The 24,795-nt window shown below is 34.5% G+C and overlaps 1 protein-coding gene across 1 annotated transcript in view; it reads left to right on the forward strand.

The window, feature by feature from the left end:
* Positions 1–11,557: 11,557 nt before the first annotated feature.
* The window catches only part of LOC114334529 (sphingomyelin phosphodiesterase-like), a 56,542-nt gene continuing 43,304 nt past the window's right edge, over positions 11,558–24,795 (forward strand). The window contains exon 1 of the mRNA XM_028284592.2: positions 11,558–11,780. Coding sequence (XP_028140393.1) covers positions 11,573–11,780 — 208 coding nt within the window. The 5' untranslated portion in view covers positions 11,558–11,572. The remainder of the gene's footprint in view (positions 11,781–24,795) is intronic.

Genomic DNA, 24,795 nt, shown 5'->3' on the forward strand with positions numbered 1-24,795 from the left:
AAGGTGCAAGCCACATTTTTTCGAAATTTTATTATTTTTTTTCCTACAAAAACAACTTTTTTAAAATTAGCTTAGCGTTTCAAGGATAGTAGATATACAGTTTTCAAATAAACCAGTTTACTGAATTTCTAACCTATATTTGGTATTTCAGGATTTGATTAAAACCTTTATAGTTGATTTTCTCAAAAACTTACTTTTGTGGCATGTACCGTTGTTGCTCTAAGGTCTTCAACTGTTGAATACCCTTTTCTTTAGATTTATTGGTATCTTTTTGTTTTTCAACACATCACCCCTACTGCTGCCCAAGTCATTCAGATTCTTCTAGTTATTTATGCCGTTTGATTCTGTTTGCCTAGTTTGATCGTGTGACCTAGGTATATATGTTACGGTCAATGATGTAAATTGAACACTGACGTTAATGGCCGGGCATTGTGGTGAATGTCCATTTTCCTTGGTTATTAACGACAATGCCCGGCCATTAACGACAATAACCTTAAATATTGGCCAATGTTGTAAAAACTTAATTTGTTTAATGAAAAACTTTATTAATGAAAAACAATGTTTTTCATCAATAACCGGTCAATAACGACAGTGGCCAGAAGCAAATGGCCAATGCTGATAAATCGATCCCTCAGAAGCCAATCGGTGTAAGCCAATAAGTGTTTAAAATGAGATACTAAGATATTTCTGAAAGTAGTTGCAGAAATATAAGTAGTTATTAAAAACAAATAAAACGTCTTTATTTGTCATACTATGGGTAACATATTCATAGATACAAACAAGGAAATAATAATATTTTTATATACAGTATGGTGCAAATGAAAGGAATAAATTCGTTATTTCGTAAACCGGCCACTTTAAGGAAAAATCCCGAAACAGGTCTTTTTTATTTTTAAATTATGATATTTTGGCATATATGGCATACTAGTGACGTCATCCATCTTTATGTGATGACGTCATCGATGATTTTTTTAAATGACAATAGTGGTCGTGTGCTACCTCATTTAAAAGGATATTATTTCTCTATTCAGTAACATAAACACTTACATAATTAATTATAAAGGGTGTCCAAAAAAATTTTTTTAAATTAAATTATTTAACAAAAAAAAAGAAGAATGTATGTAATTTATTTAATTCAAATACATTTTACTGCTGTCATGAATCAGAAAAAATGTTTATTTCACAAATAAACAATGGTTTTTCTCTTAAATTAATGTTTAAACTTCCAAGAGGCAGGTGGCTGGCGGGAGCTGGCTTGATCATTGAATTTCTTTCTATTGTAGCAAAACAATGAGTCACCAGCCGCAAGGCGTAAGCCGAGAAAAGTCTTAAGCTGAAGTTTGTAAAGTAAACTTGTATAAATAAATAATAAAGTCGTATATAAATACACGAACCGCTAGTTTTATTGTAATTATAAGTAATTACAATAATCACGCTACAGTTGGTGTCGGTGTTCGGTAAACTTAGTGCGATATAAATAAGTGAATTACAGAGAGACTTTAAAAGACTTTTGAACTTTATTCGTCGGGAATAACCGGAGTGCGTTAATTGTTCGGTATTCGGAAAGACTTTAAAAGACTTTTGGACTTTATTCGTCGGGAATAGTTAAAGTGCGTTGATTGTTCGGTATTCGGAAAGACTTTTAAAAGACATTTTGGAAAGTACGTGTGTGCCGACCAAAGATGTTGCTACGAGAACTTACAGTAAAACAGCTCCGTGAACAGCTAGAGGAACGGGATCTGGACAGCAGTGGGCTCAAGATAGTCCTACAAGCACGACTCGAGGAAGTCCTAACGAAGAACGGAGATGATCCAGAGACGTTCCACTTCCAGTCAGCAGAACAAGCAATCTTATCGAAATTAAAAACTGTTTCTGAAACGATTGATGATACTTCTAAGATAAGCAACGAGAAATTTGAAAGTGTTTCTCAAAAGATCGATGAAACTTCTAGACAGAACAACGAGAAATTTGAAAGTGTTTCTCAAAAGATCGATGAAACTTCTAGAAAAAGCGATGAGAAATTTGAAAGTGTTTCTCAAGTAATAAAAGACGTTTGTAGACAGACCGACGAGAAATTTGAAGAAGTTTCCAGAACATTCGATAAGATACAGAAAAGTGTAGACGACAATAAAGAAATGCTAGAAGAGAAGATCAAACAACTAGAGAGCATGATAACTGATACAAAAGTACAACCATCAGTTAATGCAGTAGCTTTAGATCTTGTAGTGAAGGATGAAACACCGAGAGACGAAACATCGCATCATATGAGATTTAAATTACCACCATTCGATGGGAAGTCCTCTTGGTCCATATACCTTAGACAATTCGAAGCTATTGCTACCGCCAACCATTGGACCGAACAAGAAAAGGCTGTTTCCTTGACTGCTGCTTTGCGAGGTGATGCTGCAGATATATTAAGATCAATTCCTAAGGGTCAAGAAAAATGTTACCAGACCTTGTTCACTCGTCTAGAAAAACGCTATGGAGATGCCCATCTACAACAAGTATACAAAGCACAACTGAGAAATAGAAGTCAACGAGCAAGTGAGAATCTGCAAGAATTTGAAGCAGATGTGGCTCGTGTGGTGCGGTTGGCTTATCCGGAGGTGCCAGACAGCGTTTTAGAAGAAATTGCGGTAGATACCTTTGTCAATGGGCTGAAAGATAGTGAACTACAGAAAGCTTTACGACTAGCAAGACCGAAAGTTTTAGATGAAGCACTTGCTATTGCCTTGGAACACGAAGCAGCTAGCCAAGCTTCACGAAACAATCGAGTAATAACCGTGGAAAAAGGCGATAAGAGAAAAGATGAACGTTTGGTGGAAATGGTACGGAGGGTGATTCGTGACACGATGCCGAAGAGACGCATGAAGAGGGCTGGAAGAGTTGGTTCAAATACAGATGCTTCCTCGATACGGCCATGCAGTGAAAGTTGTAATCACCGGCTTAAAGTAGATGAACAGCTTTGCCCTGTGAGACGAACTACCGTCGTTAATGAGCAATGGCAGCCACAACAGTTACAAGAAGCCCAAGAAGACGATCCGTGTATAAAAAGAGTATTGGATTGGATGCGTCGAGGTGAGAGACCTAGTTGGCAAAACATTAGTGCATGTAGTCCGGAAGTCAAGGCCTACTGGAGCCAATGGAATTGCCTGATACTAAAAGATGATCTTCTGTACAGAACCTTTGAGAACGATGATGGTACAGAATCTAAGCTTCAGTTGATTGTACCTAAAAGTAAAGTGTCAGAAGTATTGCGTCAGTTGCATGACGGTACATCAGGTGGACACTTTGGTATTACGAAGACTCTGCAAAAGATTCGAGAACGGTTCTATTGGGTGAACTGTAAAGATGATGTAAGAAGATGGTGCCAGAAATGTGAACTGTGTGCATCCGGTAATGGTCCAGTTGGTAAAAAGAGAGCACCCATGAGACAGTACAATGTTGGCAGTCCTATGGAAAGAGTAGCAATCGACATTGCAGGTCCATTTCCAGAAACTGATGCTGGAAATAAATACATCCTGGTAGCCATGGATTATTTTACGAAATGGACCGAGGCCTATGCATTACCGAATCAAGAAGCTGCTACCGTTGCAGAGGTACTTGTTAAAGAATTCTTCAGCCGATTTGGTGTTCCCTTGGAGATCCACTCCGACCAAGGGCGAAACTTTGAGTCAGCTCTTTTCCAAAACGTTTGTAAATTGATTGGTGCCAATAAGACCAGAACAACACCCCTGCATCCTCAATCAGATGGAATGGTCGAGAGGATGAACCGAACGATGGGTAAACACTTGTCCAAAGTTGTATCTGAACATCAGCGAGATTGGGACCAACACATTCATTTATTCCTGATGGCCTACCGCTCGGCCGGGAATGAAACTACAGGTCAAACACCAACCTGCCTGATGTTGGGTCGTGAAGTTCGTTTGCCCTGCGACCTAGAGTTTGGCTGCAGACCTTCCGAGGAATATGTTGCAGGCGAAGAATACGTAGACCGCCTGAAGTTACGAATGAACAACATTCATGAACTTGCCCGACAACACATCCAGATAGCCAGTGACAGAATGAAAGATCAATATGATTCTCGCTGTAAGTATGAAAGCTTCGAAGTAGGTGATCTTGTCTGGCTTTATAATCCACAACGTCGTCGAGGCCTGTGTCCTAAACTGCAAAGACAATGGGAAGGTCCGTATGAAGTTAAGAAGAAAATAAATGACGTAATATACAGAATTAAGAAGTTGCCAAACGGTAAACCAAAAGTTATTCACATAAATCGTCTCGCACCATATGCTGGCTCAAATGAAACAGAGGAAGCCCGAGTCCTCCAACAGGAGATGAAAGATGTACCACAGCCAAGTTTTAAGGAATTTATGTCAAATTACGCAGAAAGAAAGAGTGCTAGATTCGGCGTGACCACAGAAGTTCAGCAAGATCTGTTTGGTGTTCCAGAAAACGTCTCTCTAGCCCACTGTGTTGCCCAAGACCTCGAGATGACTAAAGGAATCTCGTCCGTATTCAATAGAAAGTTCGGCCGCCTGGACGAGTTAAGAAATCAGCAGCCTAAAATTGGAAGAGTACTGCGATTGGAAGATGGTCCTCGATCTTTGCTGTATATGGTGACCAGGAAGTCTTATACGGACACGCCAAGCTATGAGAACATATGGCGTGCTCTAAGTAATTTGAAGAAAATCGTGTGTAATTATGACATCAAAGATTTGGCTTTACCAAAAATAGGCCATGCAGTAGAAAATCTGGATTGGAAGATTGTGAGAAGCATGCTTGAAGTGGTCTTCAGAGAAACTGGCGTACGAATTACTGTGTGTTGCATGAACCCGAAGATGTCGGATCCTTCAAAGACAGTAGACTGCTATTTCTTCTTGAAGGGTGTATGCAAAGCTGGAGAGTCGTGTAGATTCCGCCATCCTGGGCCTTCATCTAGAGTTGCTGATCGGGACGCTCAGATCTTAAGAGGGGAGCAATGTAGCAAAACAATGAGTCACCAGCCGCAAGGCGTAAGCCGAGAAAAGTCTTAAGCTAAAGTTTGTAAAGTAAACTTGTATAAATAAATAATAAAGTCGTATATAAATACACGAACCGCTAGTTTTATTGTAATTATAAGTAATTACAATAGTCACGTTACACTATAGTGCTTTGTTCTTTTTTTAGCACCCGGTGTTCTCAAAATATTTTTCGCTTCATCTTTCACTTATTCTGCTATTGTATTCGTCACAGTTTAAAAATGATTGATTGTCATTACGTTTTGACTTGACTATTAAGTTTATATAATAATTATTAACCTTCCGTTACTCGCGCCAATTTTTTGTGATCCGTGCACCGTGCACCTGTGCACCGTGCGAAGGCCGGGTCCAAAAATATGGGTCAGAAATATTAAAAAAAAAATTTTTTGCAAAATTGTGTACAATTATTTTATCTAATTAATATATTGATCATATAATTTTGTAGATATGCGTTTCTCGTAATCCATATCTAAATATAAGTAGACAAATATATAAACATTGAATACACGAAAAGAATCTTAAATTACCTTACTAATTAAAACTATCGATGTCTGATTTAAACACAAAAATTTTTGCACAAAAACTCACACCCGATGTACCGCACCGTGTTGCCTAGTAATAAAAGTACAATATTCTTTTTTACACTGCACATGGACTTCACCCACACTTGACTGATTACTGAAGAGGTATATGTAACAGCAATTAAAAATCTCCACTAAAATCAGCGTTACAGGAAGTTATTTAACGGGCTGGTCTCACACACCGTGTGCGAGTAACGAAGGGTTAAAACGAGTGCGCACATCGTTGATATCCATGACAACACTTATTAAATAAATTTACGAGTAATTTCAGCACTAAAACAATACACAATATACACACATGAAGTAAACAACAGTAAACCTAACCTACACATAACCTATCTTTTAGTCAAAATATTGAACATTGACCGATTAACAACGGGCATTGTCGACATTGGCCGGGCAATGATAGAAATGCTATCAAGAATTTAAAATTATCATCAATGTCCAGTTTCTATGGACAATAACGTTAATATCCGGCCATTGTCGACAATGACCAATTCAACCGGCCATTGTCGATATTGGCCGGCCAATAACGTTATTGGCCGGATTAACGTCATTGTCCGTAACATATATACTCTTCGACACTTTCGATCTCACTTCCATGTAAGTCGATTGTGATATCTTGATTTGTCATCACTTCATCACTTTTGTTTTATTTAAGTTCGTTTTTAAACCGACTTTTTCAGATTATTGTTTAAGCTCCTTTAGCATGTACCCGGCAGCGTATTTCCATTTACGTGTCCATTTCAAGACATTGCGGTTTTGAAACGGACACCGAAACGGTGATACATAAATATCTAGTTTCAAAAAGGTGTTGATTTGAAAGCGCCAACCCCCGAAATGTGCACGGGTTTGTACCGAAACATGTGGCGTTGGAATTCTACAAACAAGTGCATAGAACTAATAGGTCTATTATCATTTGCCGTCTAATTTGTCGCAACTAAAAACTCCATCAAATATTATATCATTTATTTGTGAAAATAATATTATAAGATCTCGAAAAATCCGTGTATGTATGATACAGCCTACATCGATCGCTCGACGCAAAGATAGAGGCTTACCTTGTAGTGGAAGAATTCAATTAGGCAGACCTACAAAAGCAGAATCCCAAAAAAGGAAACATAATATTTCATTAAACATTAAAAACAATGAATCTGTTGCAAGAAACATTAATACTATTGTTATAATGTACGTTTGTAAAAAAAATTACTTTCAAATAAATGTACCTATTTGTGTTTCATACTACATACTTCAAACATTTTTACACCATTAGGTATAACAAACCGACTCCTTACTACCAATACCTCCTATATACCAATTTTATGCAAAATGATATATTTACATAAAAACATTATGATTTTTCCCTCGATATCTAGCCTTCCTATTGTATGTTGCTTAGAATTAATCATGAACTTGGTTTTCTTAACGTTCATTCGTAGTTCATATTTTATACTGACTTGATGTAATATATTTAGGTACTAAATCGTTGCAGTGCTTTTAAACTGTCTGCAAAAATAGCGGTGTCGTCTGCGAATCTTATGTTTTTCAAGATTTCTCCGTTTATTGATATAGGTACCCTATTCTTTCTCTGATATTCCTTCATTAAAAATAGCTTTAAAAATAGCTAAATATAAATATGTTTGCTGAACAATAATTGTTTAGCTGAAACTAAAATATGTTTTTAATATATCACTTTTAGTACCTACCTATATTGTTGTGCATTACTACAAAATGTATACGTATCGTAATAGTTTATTTTGACAGGATATTTTGGCACTACTTTGAGTTTTTTGAACAATTATAAAGAAAAAAAGAAGGTAACTTTGGTAACAAAAAACAAAATTGTTTTATTTCCACAGATCCAATGAAGATAATTTGTTATTCTGCAGATAGGCGCTATTTGTGATAAAGAGTTCAAATAAAATACAATAATATTACAACTTAACACGTATTTGTGATAATTTTACGCGCGAAGTTCTTTTACAAACCAGTGCGCATTTCAAAATTAAACGTCTTGAAATGGACACGTATTTGAAAGCAGATATTCTCCGCCGTTTACGTGCCGATTTCAAAACTACCCGGTCTTGAAATGAACACGGAAACGTAAATACGCTACCGGGTGTGCCAATAAGAATGGCTCTCGGCCATATCTCAGGAACCGTTTATAGTACAGCTTTCAGAAAAAAATACTTATAACAAAAGTTGCCTCGAGAAAAGCCTGGAAATTATTTTCATAATTGTAGGTTCACCGCTAGAGGGCGTAATTGAATATCAAAAATTAAAAAATCAAAATTTTACAAAATTTGCCTAATAAAAGGGCACTGAGAATCCGATCATCGTATTCTTTATAAAATTCTGCGCATATTTGATTTTAAAAGTTTAAGTCTACCTTTGCAAATAAGAGGTGGGGGTAAGTGGGAAACTTGTTATGAAAAATTGGCTTTAAGTCCGGTTCTGCTAAATCTAATTTTGCAAACTTGGTCTTGTTGTAAACAGCTCTTTTTCGTCAATGTAAGAGTTATAATTTCGAAACAGCCTATTCAGTAATAAGCAGCTAGGAGGCGTTATTTAATTATTTTCAGAAATCTAGTTTTCTTTGGAAAATATTAAATACAAGGATGCATTTTTAATCATATATTACAAAATTAGATCAAATTAGCAACAGAATAGCGAAAACCGCATGTCGATACCTTTTTTCTGTCTCGAGATATCTTAAGAAACGTGTAAATTTTAAACCTAACCGTTACTGTCACCGGTAAACGAAGTTAAGGAAAGGTAGTGTGCTGTGGAAAAAACAAAGAAACATTTTCCAGATCTCAACGTATATAATTAATTAAAACAACAATAAGACAAACAACACTATAAAATATAACAAAGAAATAAAAAAACTACTTAGTGACGACTTAAATGTTCAAATTATTGCCCATCATTTTTTATTCAAGCATTTACTCTTTCAAGAGTAGATTGAACAGCAGTCTCAATTTCTGCTTTCTCAATGCTTTGAATGGCGTTTCGTATTCTCCAGATTCTAGATAATGTTTTCTCGAGTAGTGGGCCTAGCGGCAAAAACAAGGTCTTTAATCCGTCCCCATAAATAAAAGTCTAAAATAGTTAAATCTGTTGCTATTTAATCTACTCTTGAAAGAGTAAATGTTTGCATCGAAAATGATGGGCAACAATTTGAACGTTTAGGCAGACACTAAGACTAAGTAAGTAGTTTCTTTTATTTCTTTGTTATATTTTATAGTGTTGTTTGTATTATTGTTGTTTTAATTAATTATATACGTTACATCTGGAAAATGTTTATTTATTTTTTCCATAGCACACTACTTTCCTTAACCTCGTTTATCGGTGACAGTAAGTTATGTTTAAAATTTACACATTTCTTAAGTTATCTCTAGATAGAAAAAAGCTACCGACATGCAGTTTTCGGTATTATGTTGCTAATTTGGTCTAATTTTGTAATACAGGATTAAAAGCGCATACTTGTGTTTAATATTTTCCAAAGAAAACTAGATTTCTGAAAATAATTAAATAACGTTTCCTGGCTTGCATATTACTTATTAGACTGAACTGTTTTCAACAAGACCAGGTATGCAAAATTCGATTTAGCAGAACCGGACTTACAGCCAATTTTTCATAAGAAGGTTCCCACTCACCCCCACCTCTTATTTGCAAAGATAGACTTAAACTTGTGAAATTAAATATGTGCAGAATTTTATGAAGAATACGATGATTGGATTTCCAGTGCCCTTTCATTAGGTAAATTTTGTAAAATTTTGATTTTTAAATTTTTGATATTCAATTACGCCCTCTAGCGGTGGACCTACAATTATGAAAATAATTTCCAGGTTTTTCCCGAGGCAACTTTTGTTATAAATATTTTTTTCTTAAAGCTGTAGTATAAACGGTTCCTGAGATATGGCCGAGAGCCATTCTTATTGGGACACACGGTACATTAGTTCTTCAGTATTGTTGCTTATGAGTAGGTATTATATCATCGGCAAATTTTAGATGACTTAAAAATCTGCCATCGATCTTAATTTCACGTTGTTAAGTTAAATTGGAAACAACGTGGAATTACCTCTACTTACATTATTCGAAATAAAATAATTTGAAAGAAACCGAAAAATGCAGTGAAATGTTATATGAACACCTTGGCTTTCTGGCTAATTGGTCTTTACCAAAGTCATTAAATTAAATAAAAAAACACCTTGGTTTTTTAAGGGATGTGGCCCTGAACGTCTGTTTTTTCAAGCTCTAATGACATATCAACTCCGCCTGTGGTGACAAATGGGTGAATTGAGTAGCTCAGGAGTCACCACTGCCGGTCCTAAGCCCGGGTAAAGGAGGAAGGTTGACAACCCACTCCCGGAAAAAACACACTGTTACGAAACCTGAACAGTTGCCTCGGAATACAGGACAGAACTTTCGGAAACGACTCAAGCTACGAAACATGGACTATACATTTGGAAACTGGAATGTGAGGACGCTAAATAAACCAGGAGCTCAAACCGCACTTCTGCAAGAACTAAAAAGATATAAGCTCATGATTACTGCTCTTCAGGAGACAAAATGACTGGGGAAAGGTGTCAGGGACACTAAAATGCACACAATTCTGTATAGTGGGAAGGAACAAGGAAGCAAAGAATGTGGAGTTGCATTTGTGGTGGATAATGATTTTAAGTTAAAAATCATAGACTTCCAGGCAGTCAGTGAAAGGATATGCAAGTTAAAAATTTGCACCCACTTCTTCAACCTAACAATGATAAACATTCACTGCCTAACAGAAGAACAAGAACAACATACAAAGGAAAGCTTCTACCAACAGCTGGAGATAGTATATGACAATGCGCCCAATGTTATATGAACACCTTGGCTTTCTGGCTAATTGGTCTTTACCAAAGTCATTAAATTAAATAAAAAAACACCTTGGTTTTTTAAGGGATGTGGCCCTGAACGTCTGTTTTTTCAAGCTCTAATGACATATCAACTCCGCCTGTGGTGACAAATGGGTGAATTGAGTAGCTCAGGAGTCACCACTGCCGGTCCTAAGCCCGGGTAAAGGAGGAAGGTTGACAACCCACTCCCGGAAAAAACACACTGTTACGAAACCTGAACATTTGCCTCGGAATACAGGACAGAACTTTCGGAAACGACTCAAGCTACGAAACATGGACTATACATTTGGAAACTGGAATGTGAGGACGCTAAATAAACCAGGAGCTCAAACCTCACTTCTGCAAGAACTAAAAAGATATAAGCTCATGATTACTGCTCTTCAGGAGACAAAATGACTGGGGAAAGGTGTCAGGGACACTAAAATGCACACAATTCTGTATAGTGGGAAGAAACAAGGAAGCAAAGAATGTGGAGTTGCATTTGTGGTGGATAATGATTTTAAGTCAAAAATCATAGACTTCCAGGCAGTCAGTGAAAGGATATGCAAGTTAAAAATTTGCACCCACTTCTTCAACCTAACAATGATAAACATTCACTGCCCAACAGAAGAACAAGAACAACATACAAAGGAAAGCTTCTACCAACAGCTGGAGATAGTATATGACAATGCGCCCAAAAATGACATCAAGATTATAATGGGTGATATGAATGCTAAAATAGGCAAGGAATGAACACAGTTAAGGGAGGCTTAGGTACATACGACGATGGATGGAATAGCTTTTGATGATGATGATGATGATGATTCAACATCTAGATAAACCAAGAAGTTAAATTATCAATTAAATTAGATATATTATGACAAAAATATAGTTTTTGGCGATACGCAATAGTTAGCATTATTATCCTAATTTATTGACTTTATGCAGTTTAACTTTGTCTAACCTTCAGTAATAAGATATATCTTGAAAATAAACATATATTACAATAAACAAATGAAATATTCATACATAAGGGCTGTGTATAAATATATAAGCCGAAAATGATTATTAGTTTGTGGTGTGCAGGTAAAATATGGTCTCAATGCTCACAACTTGTCTAGTCTTAGGACTTGCTAGTCCGGGACTATGTGGTATTTTTGATTATCCATCGCAGTGGTCACCGGATGAAGTTCTTAACGATATTACGAACGCTACCGCAATAATTTTGCAGCCCAATCCAATTTTTAACGTCATTATACCACAACTTAGCGCACTTTTTAATTTATCAACAGAAAACTTAGGTAAGTTTATTTTTATTTTTATTTTAGTCCATTCACTCACGGTAAATATTGCAAAACCTCAAAAGTTTAAACAACTGCTTAGATTGACATGAAATTTGTCATACACATAGGGGTGAGTTCATCCCTTCTCGAGAGTGAAAAAATATGTTCAAAATAAGTCCGGAATTGGATAAACTGACTAATTCGAAGTAACTTTTTTTTTAAGTCAATAGTTTTCGAGTTATTTACGAGTGAATATATATGTACATTTTTCACCAAAAACGTTTTTAAACGATTTTTCGCAATTAATTCAAAAATTAAATATTTTATCGCAAAAAATATTCTTAGCAAAGATATAGCTTATAAAAAAGTGAAAAACGGTGTATGTATGAAGTCTGTAGATCCAGTAGAAGCAGAGTTGTAGCTAATGAAAAGTAGGTTCTTATTCGCCAAATTCCATATCGAATATTTAAACGTGAAATAACCAAAAAATAAAGTACTTTTCCGGGAAAACTCATTACAACTTTTTAAAATTTTTTAAAACAAGCTTTATTTTTCGACACAAATTTTTTTAAAAACATCAAAAGTAAGTAAGTTCTGCTCAAAATAATGTTGGTACCTTTTATTTCTCGGTAAAAAAATCGTGAAAATTATCCCCTAATTAGCATCCCAAAGTCCCAAACGCAATTAATCGTAACCGCTTCACAAGTTACTTTACTAATACATTGTTTTCATGATTTGTAAGTTTCATCGATTGTCACTAGGGCTTGAGTGAGTCACTAATCACCAATTTACAAGCAAAACCTACATGTTTTTACTGTTTGAGATTTTTGGTATCACTAATAATTTTTATAACTAAAGTAACTTGTGAAGCGGTAATGATTAAAATCATTTGGAATACTAATGAGGGGGTGATTTTTACGATTTTTTTACTTTAATAAAAAGGAACCAACTTTATTTTCAACGTAACTTACTTACATTTACAAAAATACTTACAACTTTACAAAAATAAAACACTTTAAAAACGTTTTGATTAGTTTTCCCCAAAAAAAGTTTCATTTTTTGGTTATTTCACGTTGAAATATTCGATTTGAAACTTGACAAATAAGAAACTACTTTTCATTAGCTACAACTACTCTGCTTCTACTCGGTCTAGAGACTTTATACATGCACCATTTTTTTCACTTTTTAAGGTTTACTTTTGCTAAAAACATTTTTTTTTTCGATAAAATACTTACTTTTTGAGTTACTTGCGAAAAACCGTCTGAAAACGTGTATTTTTTTTGGAAAAATGAACATATTCAGTCGCAAATATCTCGAAAGGTATTGACTTAAAAAACTCTAATAAAGTGTCGCTGACTAATAAAATGTCGCTTGACTAATAAAATGTCGCTTGGAATTAGTAAGTTTATCCAATTCCGGACTTATTTTGAACGTATGTTTTTTCACCCCCGAGAAGGGGTGAAACTCACCCCCAGGGCAAAAGCACACATCAACACAATACCACTTTTTTCCTTGACATGTTAGAGACTTGCTCTTTAAATTGAGACTTTCTAAATTAAAAAATGCTTTTAAACAAAAAAGTTATTGCATTGAAAGAAAGCATGTTTTTAAATTGTTTATAATTATTAAAATAAAGAATAAAAATATTTAAAGCATATTTCATAATGTGAGTTTATATGTACAGTGCGCTGGAATAAGTGTTACTCCCCTTAATAGAGAGATTTTAGACCCTCTACTTTTTGACGTACGTTAAACGTAAAACGTTATACTTGTCATGCGCAATGAGTGATAAATAAGGGATAAAGTATTTGCTTAAAATAGATTTTGAAACCCTTCAGAAAATACACACACAGATTAATGATAATTGACATTTGGCAAATGTAACCTATAAAACGGCAGTTGTGTGCTATAACTTATTTTATTGAATTATTTGCCATAATGGAAGAAAATGTATTAAGACGTTCACCAAAGACAATTTACTACTTTAGGAACACAAAACATCCATCCTAAGTTTAACAACACAATTCAAACAAGTGTCAGATTTCTCAAGAAATGGTGTAATTTAGAATTATTCTACCAGGGTTGCCAAGCAGATTATATTCAATTATATTATAATATGTTTATTACCTGATAGTTTTTTTTTAAAACAAATTTTGATTACAATTTTATACATCGTTACTATATTTTTTATTCTAGTTGTCTCTGGTTCAGCTCATATGACTTTTTTTTCGTTTTTTATGATTTAGATATATGACAATTGGCAATCTTACAAATACGTAATCCCTTAATAACGTGAACCTTATTTCTACCTAAATAAGGGGACACCTTATCCGCTAATAAGGTAATACGTTATTTTTCAGTTAATGCGCATGAGCAGAATAGCGTATAACTTTTAACGTTGCTGAAATAAGGGGCTTCTTAAAAACTCTCTATTAACTTATGTATTTATTTTTAGCACATAAGCAAAACGCTCGGACATGTCGATTTTTAAAATAATCATAGTACAGTGGAACCTCGATAACTCGGATTAATCGGGACTGCGGCCGATCCGGGTTATCGAAAATCCGGGTTAGCCGGAGAGCATGGTAAAAATTAATAAAATACGGTATACTTATAAAGTCCGTTATAATTGAAATATATATGCACAGTCCACATCTAACTTACCTATAGTTGTATAGAGCAGCGGTTCTCAATCTGTGGTACATGTACCACTGGTGGTACATTCCATTATTTGAGGTGGTACACAAAACTCAAAAGAGCCAAAATATCAGCACCACTATTGGCACAATTATAGTTAATTAGATCACCTAGTTAGATAGGTATTTTAGTTAGGTGGTACCAAAAATAATAAAAAGTATTTGGTGGTACCTGACTCAAAAAGATTGAGAACCGCTGGTATAGAGTATAGTATAGACAGTATAGATAGAGTATTGTTCATTTCTAGGTAAAACAACTCAGTCAGTTTCGGTTGTGTCAATTTCGTCTGCCATCGGATCGATGTTATGTTATTTAAGAACCGTGGCTCTTTCATTGTTTAAAAGACCATTGTTTAAAAAACAATTTTTTTAAATAGTATTTTAGTCTTTTTTTAAGCAATGCTAAGACAGTTGGAAATAAATAAAGGAATAACAGGCGTCTGTTGTTTCGGATAGCCCGATATAATGAGCGTCGCTCTGCCGCCGCCGTGTGTCATGAGTCATTTTTACTATCGTATATTTCAAATTACACAAATACCCATTATCTCTCAAATATTATATTATGGTCGAAGCGAAGATTGGTGGGATATGCGCATTTTATCAATGAAATTCGGTATTTTTAAGACATTCAAGAAGCGGCTACAGATAAAATGTTTTAACATAATACATACATTTTTATTGTTGAAATGTTTGTCTGATGAAAATCGGTCCGGGTTAGCCGGACTTCCGGGTTATCGGGGGCCGACTTATCGGGGTTCCACTGTATTATAGCATCAATGTTTCGAACTTTACGCGATTCCTATTCAGATGACAGGCATAACTTTGATTTTTTTAAATGGGAAAGTACATCATGTGACACCTCATTTAGAAGCTTTTGATATACTGATTACAAAAATGTATAATACTTTAATCCTATTTGAGAGCGTCGGCGCAAAATTTCGGTCGAATTATTTTTAAATGCATTCACTTATTTGGAATCCTGAGAAAACTAATAAGTATTTTTGAAAAATTTAAACGCAGAATGAAATACTACCGTATTACCGAGGGTAGAGTCCCTAAGAACTTTTATAATGCTTTATAAGTCACAAGGATGAAAAAAAAGAGAAAATTTAGTCTGATTTTTAATTTCAAATATATCATTCAAAGGAAACTTTTTGTTTAGTCTAAGGGACTTTTAGCCCTCCGTGATAATGCAATATTTCATTCTGCGTTTAAATTTTTCAAAAATACTTATTAGTTTTTTCAGAATTCGAAAAAAATTAATGCGTTTAAAAATAATTCCTCCAAAATTTTGCGACTACGCTCTCAAATAGGAGTAAAGTATTATACATTTTTGTAATCAGCATTTTAAAGGCTTTTAAATGAGGTATCACATGATGTACTTTCCCATTTAAAAAAGTCAAAGTTATGCCTGTCACCTGAAGAGTGATCGCGTAAAGATCGAAACATTGATGCTATAATATACTATGATTATTTTAAAAATCGACCTGTCCGAGCGTTTTGCTTATGTGCTAAAAACAAATAAGTTAATAAGGTGGTGGGGTAACACTTATTCCAGCGCACTGTATGTAGCTACTACATGCGCAAAAGATGGGCCCGATCGGTCTAGTAGTTTTTAAACATTCTATTTGTTTGTCCCATTTGAGAGAAAAAATATCATATTCAAATGATTGCGTAGGTACTTGGTCAATATTTAGAAGAGTATTTTGGTCTGTCTCTTTGTAAGATCTCCAATTTTCACGTTTTTAAAAAAGTTTACTAATTTTTAATTGTTTGTTTAAAAATAATTGATGCAGAACGAAGTACCACTTTTCGCCTTATAAACAATTAAATCAATTGATCATCAGTAGGTATTTAACAAGTAATGGAAATAAAATATCTTGGAATTACATTGTTAATACATTTGCAAAAAGCAAATAGACTGACAGGATGTCTTAATAACACTATATGAAGAAACCGGCATATTAACACTGAGATGAAGGATGAAGTCAAGAATTTATAAAGCCAGTGTAAGACCAATAATGACATATGCATCAGAAATAATACCCGATACAGCCAGAACACAAAGACTACTGGAAACGGCAGAGATAAGAGTACCTAGAAGAATTACAGGAAATATGCTGAGAGATCGAAAGAGAAGTGAAGACATTAGAGGACAATGTAATGTACATTGTATCAACGAATGGACACTAATCGAAAAAAAAAAAAGAATGTGTGTGTACTTTGTACGCACGTAAGAAGTTATACTTCTATTATATAATTTCAAAGAAATAAATTAATTTAAAAAAAAAAAAAAGAATATGAATCGTCCGGGATTTGAACCCGGCACCTCTCGATCTCGGGTCACACGCTCTACCACAGCCATATTCCTTTTGCTTTGACAGGTTACAAGATTTCTCATACATACTGACAAATTTAATAGACCAAGTGAAGTATATAAAAATACTTTAAATATACTTACTATTATTATAAAATATTTTATTCCCGAGGAAGACAAATCCAAAGACACAAAAATTATAATAAATAATACATTTACTAAAAACACTAATATATCCTTTTAATGACTTATATGCGCTGACAGCGCTGATACATACATATCTTGAAAGATTAGCAACGAACTACATACTGTCTGTGTGCGCATGCGCCCGACATTATAAAATTTCACTCTCGATCGTAAAGAAGTATAACTTCAAAAATGGAATAACCATGTAAGCAGAATGGGGGAGATACCTGCGTGTGGTCAAAAGTCAAAATAGTAAGAAATAAATCACCAAACGGTAGAAGTATCGGCCGACCGCGCAAAAGATGAAGTGACAAGCTTTCATAAGACAGTTTTACATTATGCTATTTTCATGCTAGGCAAGAGCCATGCAAGACAGATCACGCTACTGCGCATGCCCACGTGCTATTTCCATGCAATTCCTGTGCTAGACGAAAAATTAAAACATGTTCTATTTTTCATGCTATTTTGATGCAAGTCCTGTCAAAATTCATGTTGCCAATATGACAAAATTTATAGTTTAGAAAAAAACTTAACCTTATTGTGTAGTTTAAATGGTATTTATTGGATGTAATAATTTGTGGTTTATATTTGAATATATTTAATTATGTACTGAAGTTTTTAAGTGAAATATCTAAAGTTAATACATTTGATATATTTCTTCTATTGGCAACAATGAAAGTGGTATATAAAATTGCACAGAAATAGCTCCGATGTAAAAAGGTCAGGGTAGGCAAGAGATATGCCATGCAAGACGGACTTGCATAGCATGAGACTTGCATAGCCTTGATGTAAAGCTGCTTTTAGAGGTATCAATCCGCCAGAAGCAGGAACAAGCAAAATTGCTTATAAAGAGAAAGAAGAAGAAGAACTAGACTTTTGTTTTAGTCGAGAGATTATGATTCCAATATGCTATATTGAAAAGTTTTTCGAAAATTTTCCATGGCAATCTGTTTATTCATAATCGTTTTTAAATAAATTATAAAAAAATGCTTTTCTCGCTTTAAAATCATTTTTGTGATAATTTTGGTTATTTTGAGAAGTTATTTTTGTAATTTTTTCGTAAAATGCTTACTTTAAGCGTAAAAGGTAAATAAATAATTAAAAATGTCCAGAAAACACCAATTTTGCGTTTTTGCAGACTATTTTTCAGCAGGTTGGAAATAGAATTATTAGTGCAGGAACCGAAGCTTTTCACCTAGCAATTTTTACAGAATGGATCGATTTGCTTGAAAATTTTAGAATAAAAATTCTGCATGGTCTAAAACGTAAGATGCAATCATCAGATGATATCAAATTTTATCAATAGTAAACGAGGGATGGCAAAATATATGATTTTCTCTCAAGAGTGAATTACCTTTATATTTCACAATATTGAAAATTGTTATTATGAAAAGTTGTTTGGAATTAAAAAGTATGTTCTAATATGCAATAACATCCTTCTAATTGAAAAAAAAAATGGAAATTTTACCCAAATTACGGATATAGGTACTCATATTTTATGATAACTGAGATATTATTAATTTTACGAAAAAAAGTTATTTATAAAAGTTTTGCATGGTCTAGAAACTACAATGCAACCCTAAATTATCAAATTTGATCGATTTTATATGAGGTTTGTCAAAAAATATGAATTTCGCTTTATAGCGTAATGTTAAAGGGTAACGTACATACATACCTTTATAGTTCACAATATTTCAATTAGAAGGATGTAAACTGCATATTCATACATATTGTTTAATTCCGAACTACTTTTTATAATAACAATTTTCAATATTGTGAAAAATAAAGGTACTTTACTCTTGAGCAAAATTCATTTTATCAAAAAAGTTTTATTACATAGCTAACAGCTTCCCCTTCAGCAGCTCTGCAGAAATGTAAACGCCTTCTTGAGTTGCCTGATTTATCTTAGAACCTAGCATACATAAGCTTTCTTTAATGAAATGAAACTAATCGAATGAACTATCTTTCAATAAAGTCGTCCCAGGAACGCAACTCATAAATATTGACAATATCATTTTAAAGTACTTTAAAAGAAATATTACTTTAAAATGTATAATATTATAATATGTCTGAATCGCCGATATGAATGAGTCAGATTAAATAAATTATTAGAAAAATTTTTTACTAAGCAACAACATTTTTGTTTAATTTATTAATTTTGTATTTTAACAACGACATCCGATTTGGAAGTCGAAACGTTAATAAAATCATTTTTTTAGTTAAATTTTGGCTTAGGTAATTCCCATTTAGAATAGTTGATTACAAAAAATGCCACAAGGAAATAGCTTCAAAACAACAATATGTAAGCTTTCTTGTTGAGGACATAAAAACCTGAATAAGAAAGTTTGACTCTTTGTGAATCTGTAAATTGGATTAATCATGTTAAGGAATCCTTTCGTATGCTGATGGAATCAGACTCTGATTCCTTCCAATGAACCTCAATATAAACAAGCTTAAAAATGCACCAATAACTTCTGTTGATAGAAAGCATAATATTTTAATTGCAAATTTTAAAAAACAAATTATTGTCAATTGTTTTGATAACAATAACACTAACTTGTGAACTTGTCTATCTACTATAAGTATGTATGGTTACTGTATTTCTTAAAATACTGTTATTTTGTAATACTAAAATAAATAAACGTCAAAATTTTATTTCAGTGTTACTGCAGTTTTAATCTATATAAAAAAATACGACTTTTAAATACTAGCAGAAAAGCATTTTAGATTATTATTATTATACAGGGTGTTTCATTGGAAAACGGAAGTACTTGAATGGTGAATAGAGGTCACTGAGGCGGTTCTACATATACTACATTTATTGCCTCGCCTATTTTATAGCCGAGTTACAGGGTGTTTTATCCATTTTGCCCATTTCTTTCTGGAACCATAACATTACAACCACCTTGTATATTTTTTTGATAATTGGTACACATATGTCTCATTTAGAACCGAAACCACCCAACTACTAATCACAAGAAAAATCCAAGTCAGGATTTAAAAAAAATTACAAATTCATTGTGACCTTGAAACAGCACCCTGTATATTTAAATTTTCAAAATCCGTTTACATATTTGAAAAGAGAACAAAAACTACGTTTAACGGTTCTCTTCTATATCTCTGTCCATCTAATATACATAACCAACATTTTATTACTAGGTATATCATACATGCTGTCATAGACAACTTTATGTTTCCAAACTTTATGGACGCACTGTATATACACATATAATAGCTCTGATTTCTGTTGCATATTTCCGGTCTCTACTTACTACTACAGTCGAACCCGCTTATTGGAATAGCCGTCGTGCCAAGAAAAAGTATTCCTATAACAGGGATATTCTAATAACCGATCATGTAAGCCTAGAAAAAACGTTTTGGGACCTCAAATTTCTATTCCTTAAACCAAGATATTCCTTTAACCCAGCGTTTTCCAAATAGTGGGTCGCGACCCGGTACCGGGCCACGAAAGCAAAATGCCGGGTCGCCTCGCCGTTTCACATCTTGCTGTAAGGCCGCGCTCTGACTGACGCCAGGCTTTTCCGAGGATCAAAGCCGTAGCACCAGAATGTGTTTGGGTTCAATGTGTATCCCAGAGAGGAATTAGCTGTCAAAAAAATGCCACTGTTTTTAACCTAATCTATGCAAGAGTGTAAAATTTATAAACTTCATAAAATCTCGCCCACTGAACTCAAGATTATTCTCTGCTTTGGCTATCAAAAGGGAATGTTTTAAAAATACTTATTCAATTGAAAGAACAAATTTCAATATTCTTAGAACATCAGCCACCAACGGCTAGGGATGCAATATTTCAATTTAAATACAGTTTTCATGATCTCAATTGGGTAATCAAGGTAGCCTATCTTTGTCATATTCTTGACTTCTTGAACAATTTAAATATGACATTACAAGGTAGCAATGTGACTGTATTTAAAGGACAAGAAAAGGTGGAAGCTGCAACAAAAAAACTTAATTTGTGAACACGCCGTGCGGAAGCATGGAATTACAAAGCTAAGAGAACCACAAAAAGAGTAAAACGTGAATTCATTGCCGGATGAGATTCCAGCGACTTTCAAGGAACACCTGCTTGGACTGGAGGCAAATCTGAAGAAAAATTCCCCCCTCCCCCATCCTCAGCAACAAAGCATGGATAAAGGAATCCATTTACAATGGACGTAGAATCCGAGACTTCCGGATTTAGATATTGACTGATTTTTGGCTTTGTTTATAAAATATATATTTTTAAAACCGATAAACTTTCTAATTCCTTTTGTTACGATCTATTAGTGTGAGGTGTGAGTCAGGGTTTTCAACACTGGTTTTCCTCAAAAATAAATATAGGAACCGTTTGGAGGTTGAACCGGACCTGAGGATAAAATTAACATCTTTTCCTCCAAACTCGAAGGTCTTATTTAACTAGAAACAACTGCATACTTCTCATTAATAAAGGATTTGAGTTTTATTTTGTTTTATTACATTTTTTTGAGCTAATGATTATTTATTAAAATATAATAGAAAACTATAATAAATGTTTAAATATGTTTTCTTGTACACACACACCAGGGTACGCAAAACAATTAGTGGGTCACGAAGGATAAGAACAAAAATAACCGGGCCACGGAAAAATAAGTTTGGGAAACGCTGCTTTAACCGGTATTCTAATAAGCGGGTTTGGGACCTCAAATTTCTATTCCTTAAACCAAGATATTCCTTTAACCGGTATTCTAATAAGCGGGTTTGACTGTATTCGCAAAATTAAATTCCGACAGAGGGCGCTCAAAATCTCAAAGATGGACGATAACTGAAGGAAAACGATCAATTTGTCATTTGATTTCGAAGTCGTTAAACGTTGAATATAAATCATTTACCTACACGGTTTTTTTGCCAAAGTAACCACTAAGTTTTACCTGCACTAAGACATCTTATGGGTTAAAGAAGACTCAAATTATGTTTCATCTGTATGCATTCATTAAAATTTTATGCTAACGACTAATTTGTTTTTACCTTTTTTCCATTAACTAGAATTTATCAATAATTCTATTATTGTATCTGCTATAATCATAATTTAATGTAAGGAACTCTTATAATGCTTTCTTATTAAGCTATCGATATATTTGTTCAATGTCTTTATAAAGAACAATTTTATTAAATTAAAGTAGCCATTACTTTTTATCCTGCTCGATTTACACAGTCCAGCAAAAAAATATGGTCCCCGATAATTAAACAGCGTTTTAAAAATTATTAACATATTATCTTACAATTTCTAATTTTGTTTTTAATTTAGTTAATGGGTACACTACAATTTATTTTACACTAACAGATAACAATTTTTAATTAAATAAAAAGTGCAAACTAAGTAGGTGAATTTATTTTATAATAATTGTGTTTTGGAAATTATGAGGTGCTTGGAATATTTTTTATAACAACGTAGGTACATGCTGTGCACAGAATATAATATATGTGTTTAGGCAATACGTAAAGTATCCTTAACAATAGTAACCTATACTTATTGTACGGTTATAGAGTATATTCCCATAGGTAAGCTGGTTAAGAGTAGATAACGATTTTTCATATGTAATTTAAAGTATTATCTGCATAAATGGCACAAAGAATATTTGCTACGAGAGGTATATGGTTCAAAATGCATACAGTATCACGACTAATAAGTTATGTTCACATACATGTAGAGTACTTACAGTTTTATTCCTTGATGACGTGTCACATCAGAGCTCTGATTGAATTCCATAATCCATTTGGTTCATTTGTAAGGCACTCACTAATACGCTAAATAAATCATCGTCGATAATACTGAGCAGATTGAATTATCTGAGCGGTATAAAACGATAGCAAAAAAAGCCGGTAAAACGCGGCCTTTTTACGAATAGCGGGAGCGTCGATAGATTAGAGATGATTCTCGTTAGGAAGCTTTTGACGATCTGCCCCGGCGAGGGGTTCAAATGCGAGTCTCAACAATAACCTGGAGTTTCCAGAAAGGTTACATAAATACTACTTGAATTTTAAGTAATCAGTAGTACAGGGGCGTAACTAATTATTTTAGTGAGCCGTGTATAATATATTTATTGTACATATTGCCGGGGGCGACAGGCGAGAGAGATGGCCTATATCACCTCGAAGAGAGGGGATTGGCAAAGATGTGCACAACGATAAGAAATGTTTGAAGAAATTAGAGTTTATATACACAAGGGGTAACAACGATAAAATGGAGGAAAACGATAAGTTTTCCCCCTAGGGATAGATTTTAATCTTCCAGGGGAATCACAGCGATTTTCGTAATACCACGAAGAAAATCACCGTGAGTAGTGTGAATCTTGACAGTACGAACTAGACCATCCTTACCAGGCAATACATCTATTACCCTGGCAGTTGGCCATAAGAGTGGAGGAGTACCATCCTCCTTCAACAGAACCAAATCCCCGATCTTGACAGGGTCAGTAGGGTCGGTCCATTTATTTCTTTGCTGCAGGAGGCAAAGATAGTCTTTTTTCCACAATTTCCAAAATTGCTGTTGAATTTTACTAATACGCTGAAAAAGATTCAACCTATTTTCAGGTATCTCTGAAACACTTGGTTCAGGGGGCGCGGTTAAACTTCTTTGAACTAAGAAGTGAGCTGGAGATAGGAAAGCGAAGTCATTGGCGTCAGACGACATCCTAGTGATGGGTCTCGAATTTAGAATAGCCTCGATTTGGCATAATACTGTGTTAAACACTTCAAAGGTGAAGTGGGAATTTCCTATAATTCGATAGAGGTGATACTTCACACTCTTTATTCCTACCTCATGGAGGCCGAATTGATGGGGGTTGCGGGGAACACCCATCTTGAAAGTTATGGAGTTTTGAGTACAGAATTCCTTAATCTGTTCCGAATTATTTTGATTTAAGAAAAAATCATAGAATTCGCGCATTTCATTTTTTGCCCCATGGAAATTTGTGGCATTGTCGCTCCAAATAATACTGGGCGTGGATCTTCTGGCAATAAACCTTTTCAGAGTAAGAATATAGGCTTCTGCGCTTAATCCTGTGACGAGTTCGATATGAACACATTTAGTGCTCATGCAAATGAAATAGGCTACGTATGCTTTGTAAAGCGGTGCCTTCCTCAAATGTGAGGACTTAATTAAGAAGAACCCCCCATAGTCCACTGAGACGACTTGGAAGGGTCTAGTGGGGAGTACACGATCGGGATGCATATCTGCCATCTGTTGAACAGAATTGGGTGTCATGAATCGGAAACAGTTTACACACTTACGAATTAAGCGTTTAATCTGTCTTAATCCGTCAATTGGCCAGTACTTCATTTTGACATACGAAAGTACTGTTTGCGCGCCTGAATGTAATAACTTATGATGAGCTTGAGTCAAGATTAGTTCTACAACTCGACATTTAGAAGGAAGTAGAATGGGGTGTTTTTGATTATACGATATGGGGGCGTGTCGGAGACGTCCTCCCACACGAATCAGCCCATCATTATGTTGTAGGAAGGGGTTGAGTTTACGAATGGCTTTATTGGTCACGAGTTTAGCATTTTTCAATTCAAGAATCTCTTTTTTAAAGTAGATACTTTGGATATACCTGATGATCGCGTGATCAGCGATCTCCATTTCGGGTGGCGTCAATATATCCGTATCTCGTGGAGAGTTATTTATTTTCTTTTTAATATTACTGATGAATCTAAAAAGATAAGCGACAATTCTTTGAATTTTACGAAAAGAAGAAGATTTAGCGAATAGATTTTCAAAGGTGTCGTTGAGTTCGTGATTTGTTGCTATGTTTGAGACAACTAACTTCCTTAATTCAGGAAGATCATCCTGAAA

Source organism: Diabrotica virgifera, chromosome 8 (assembly GCF_917563875.1).
Source record: "Diabrotica virgifera virgifera chromosome 8, PGI_DIABVI_V3a".
Taxonomy (NCBI): domain Eukaryota; kingdom Metazoa; phylum Arthropoda; class Insecta; order Coleoptera; family Chrysomelidae; genus Diabrotica; species Diabrotica virgifera.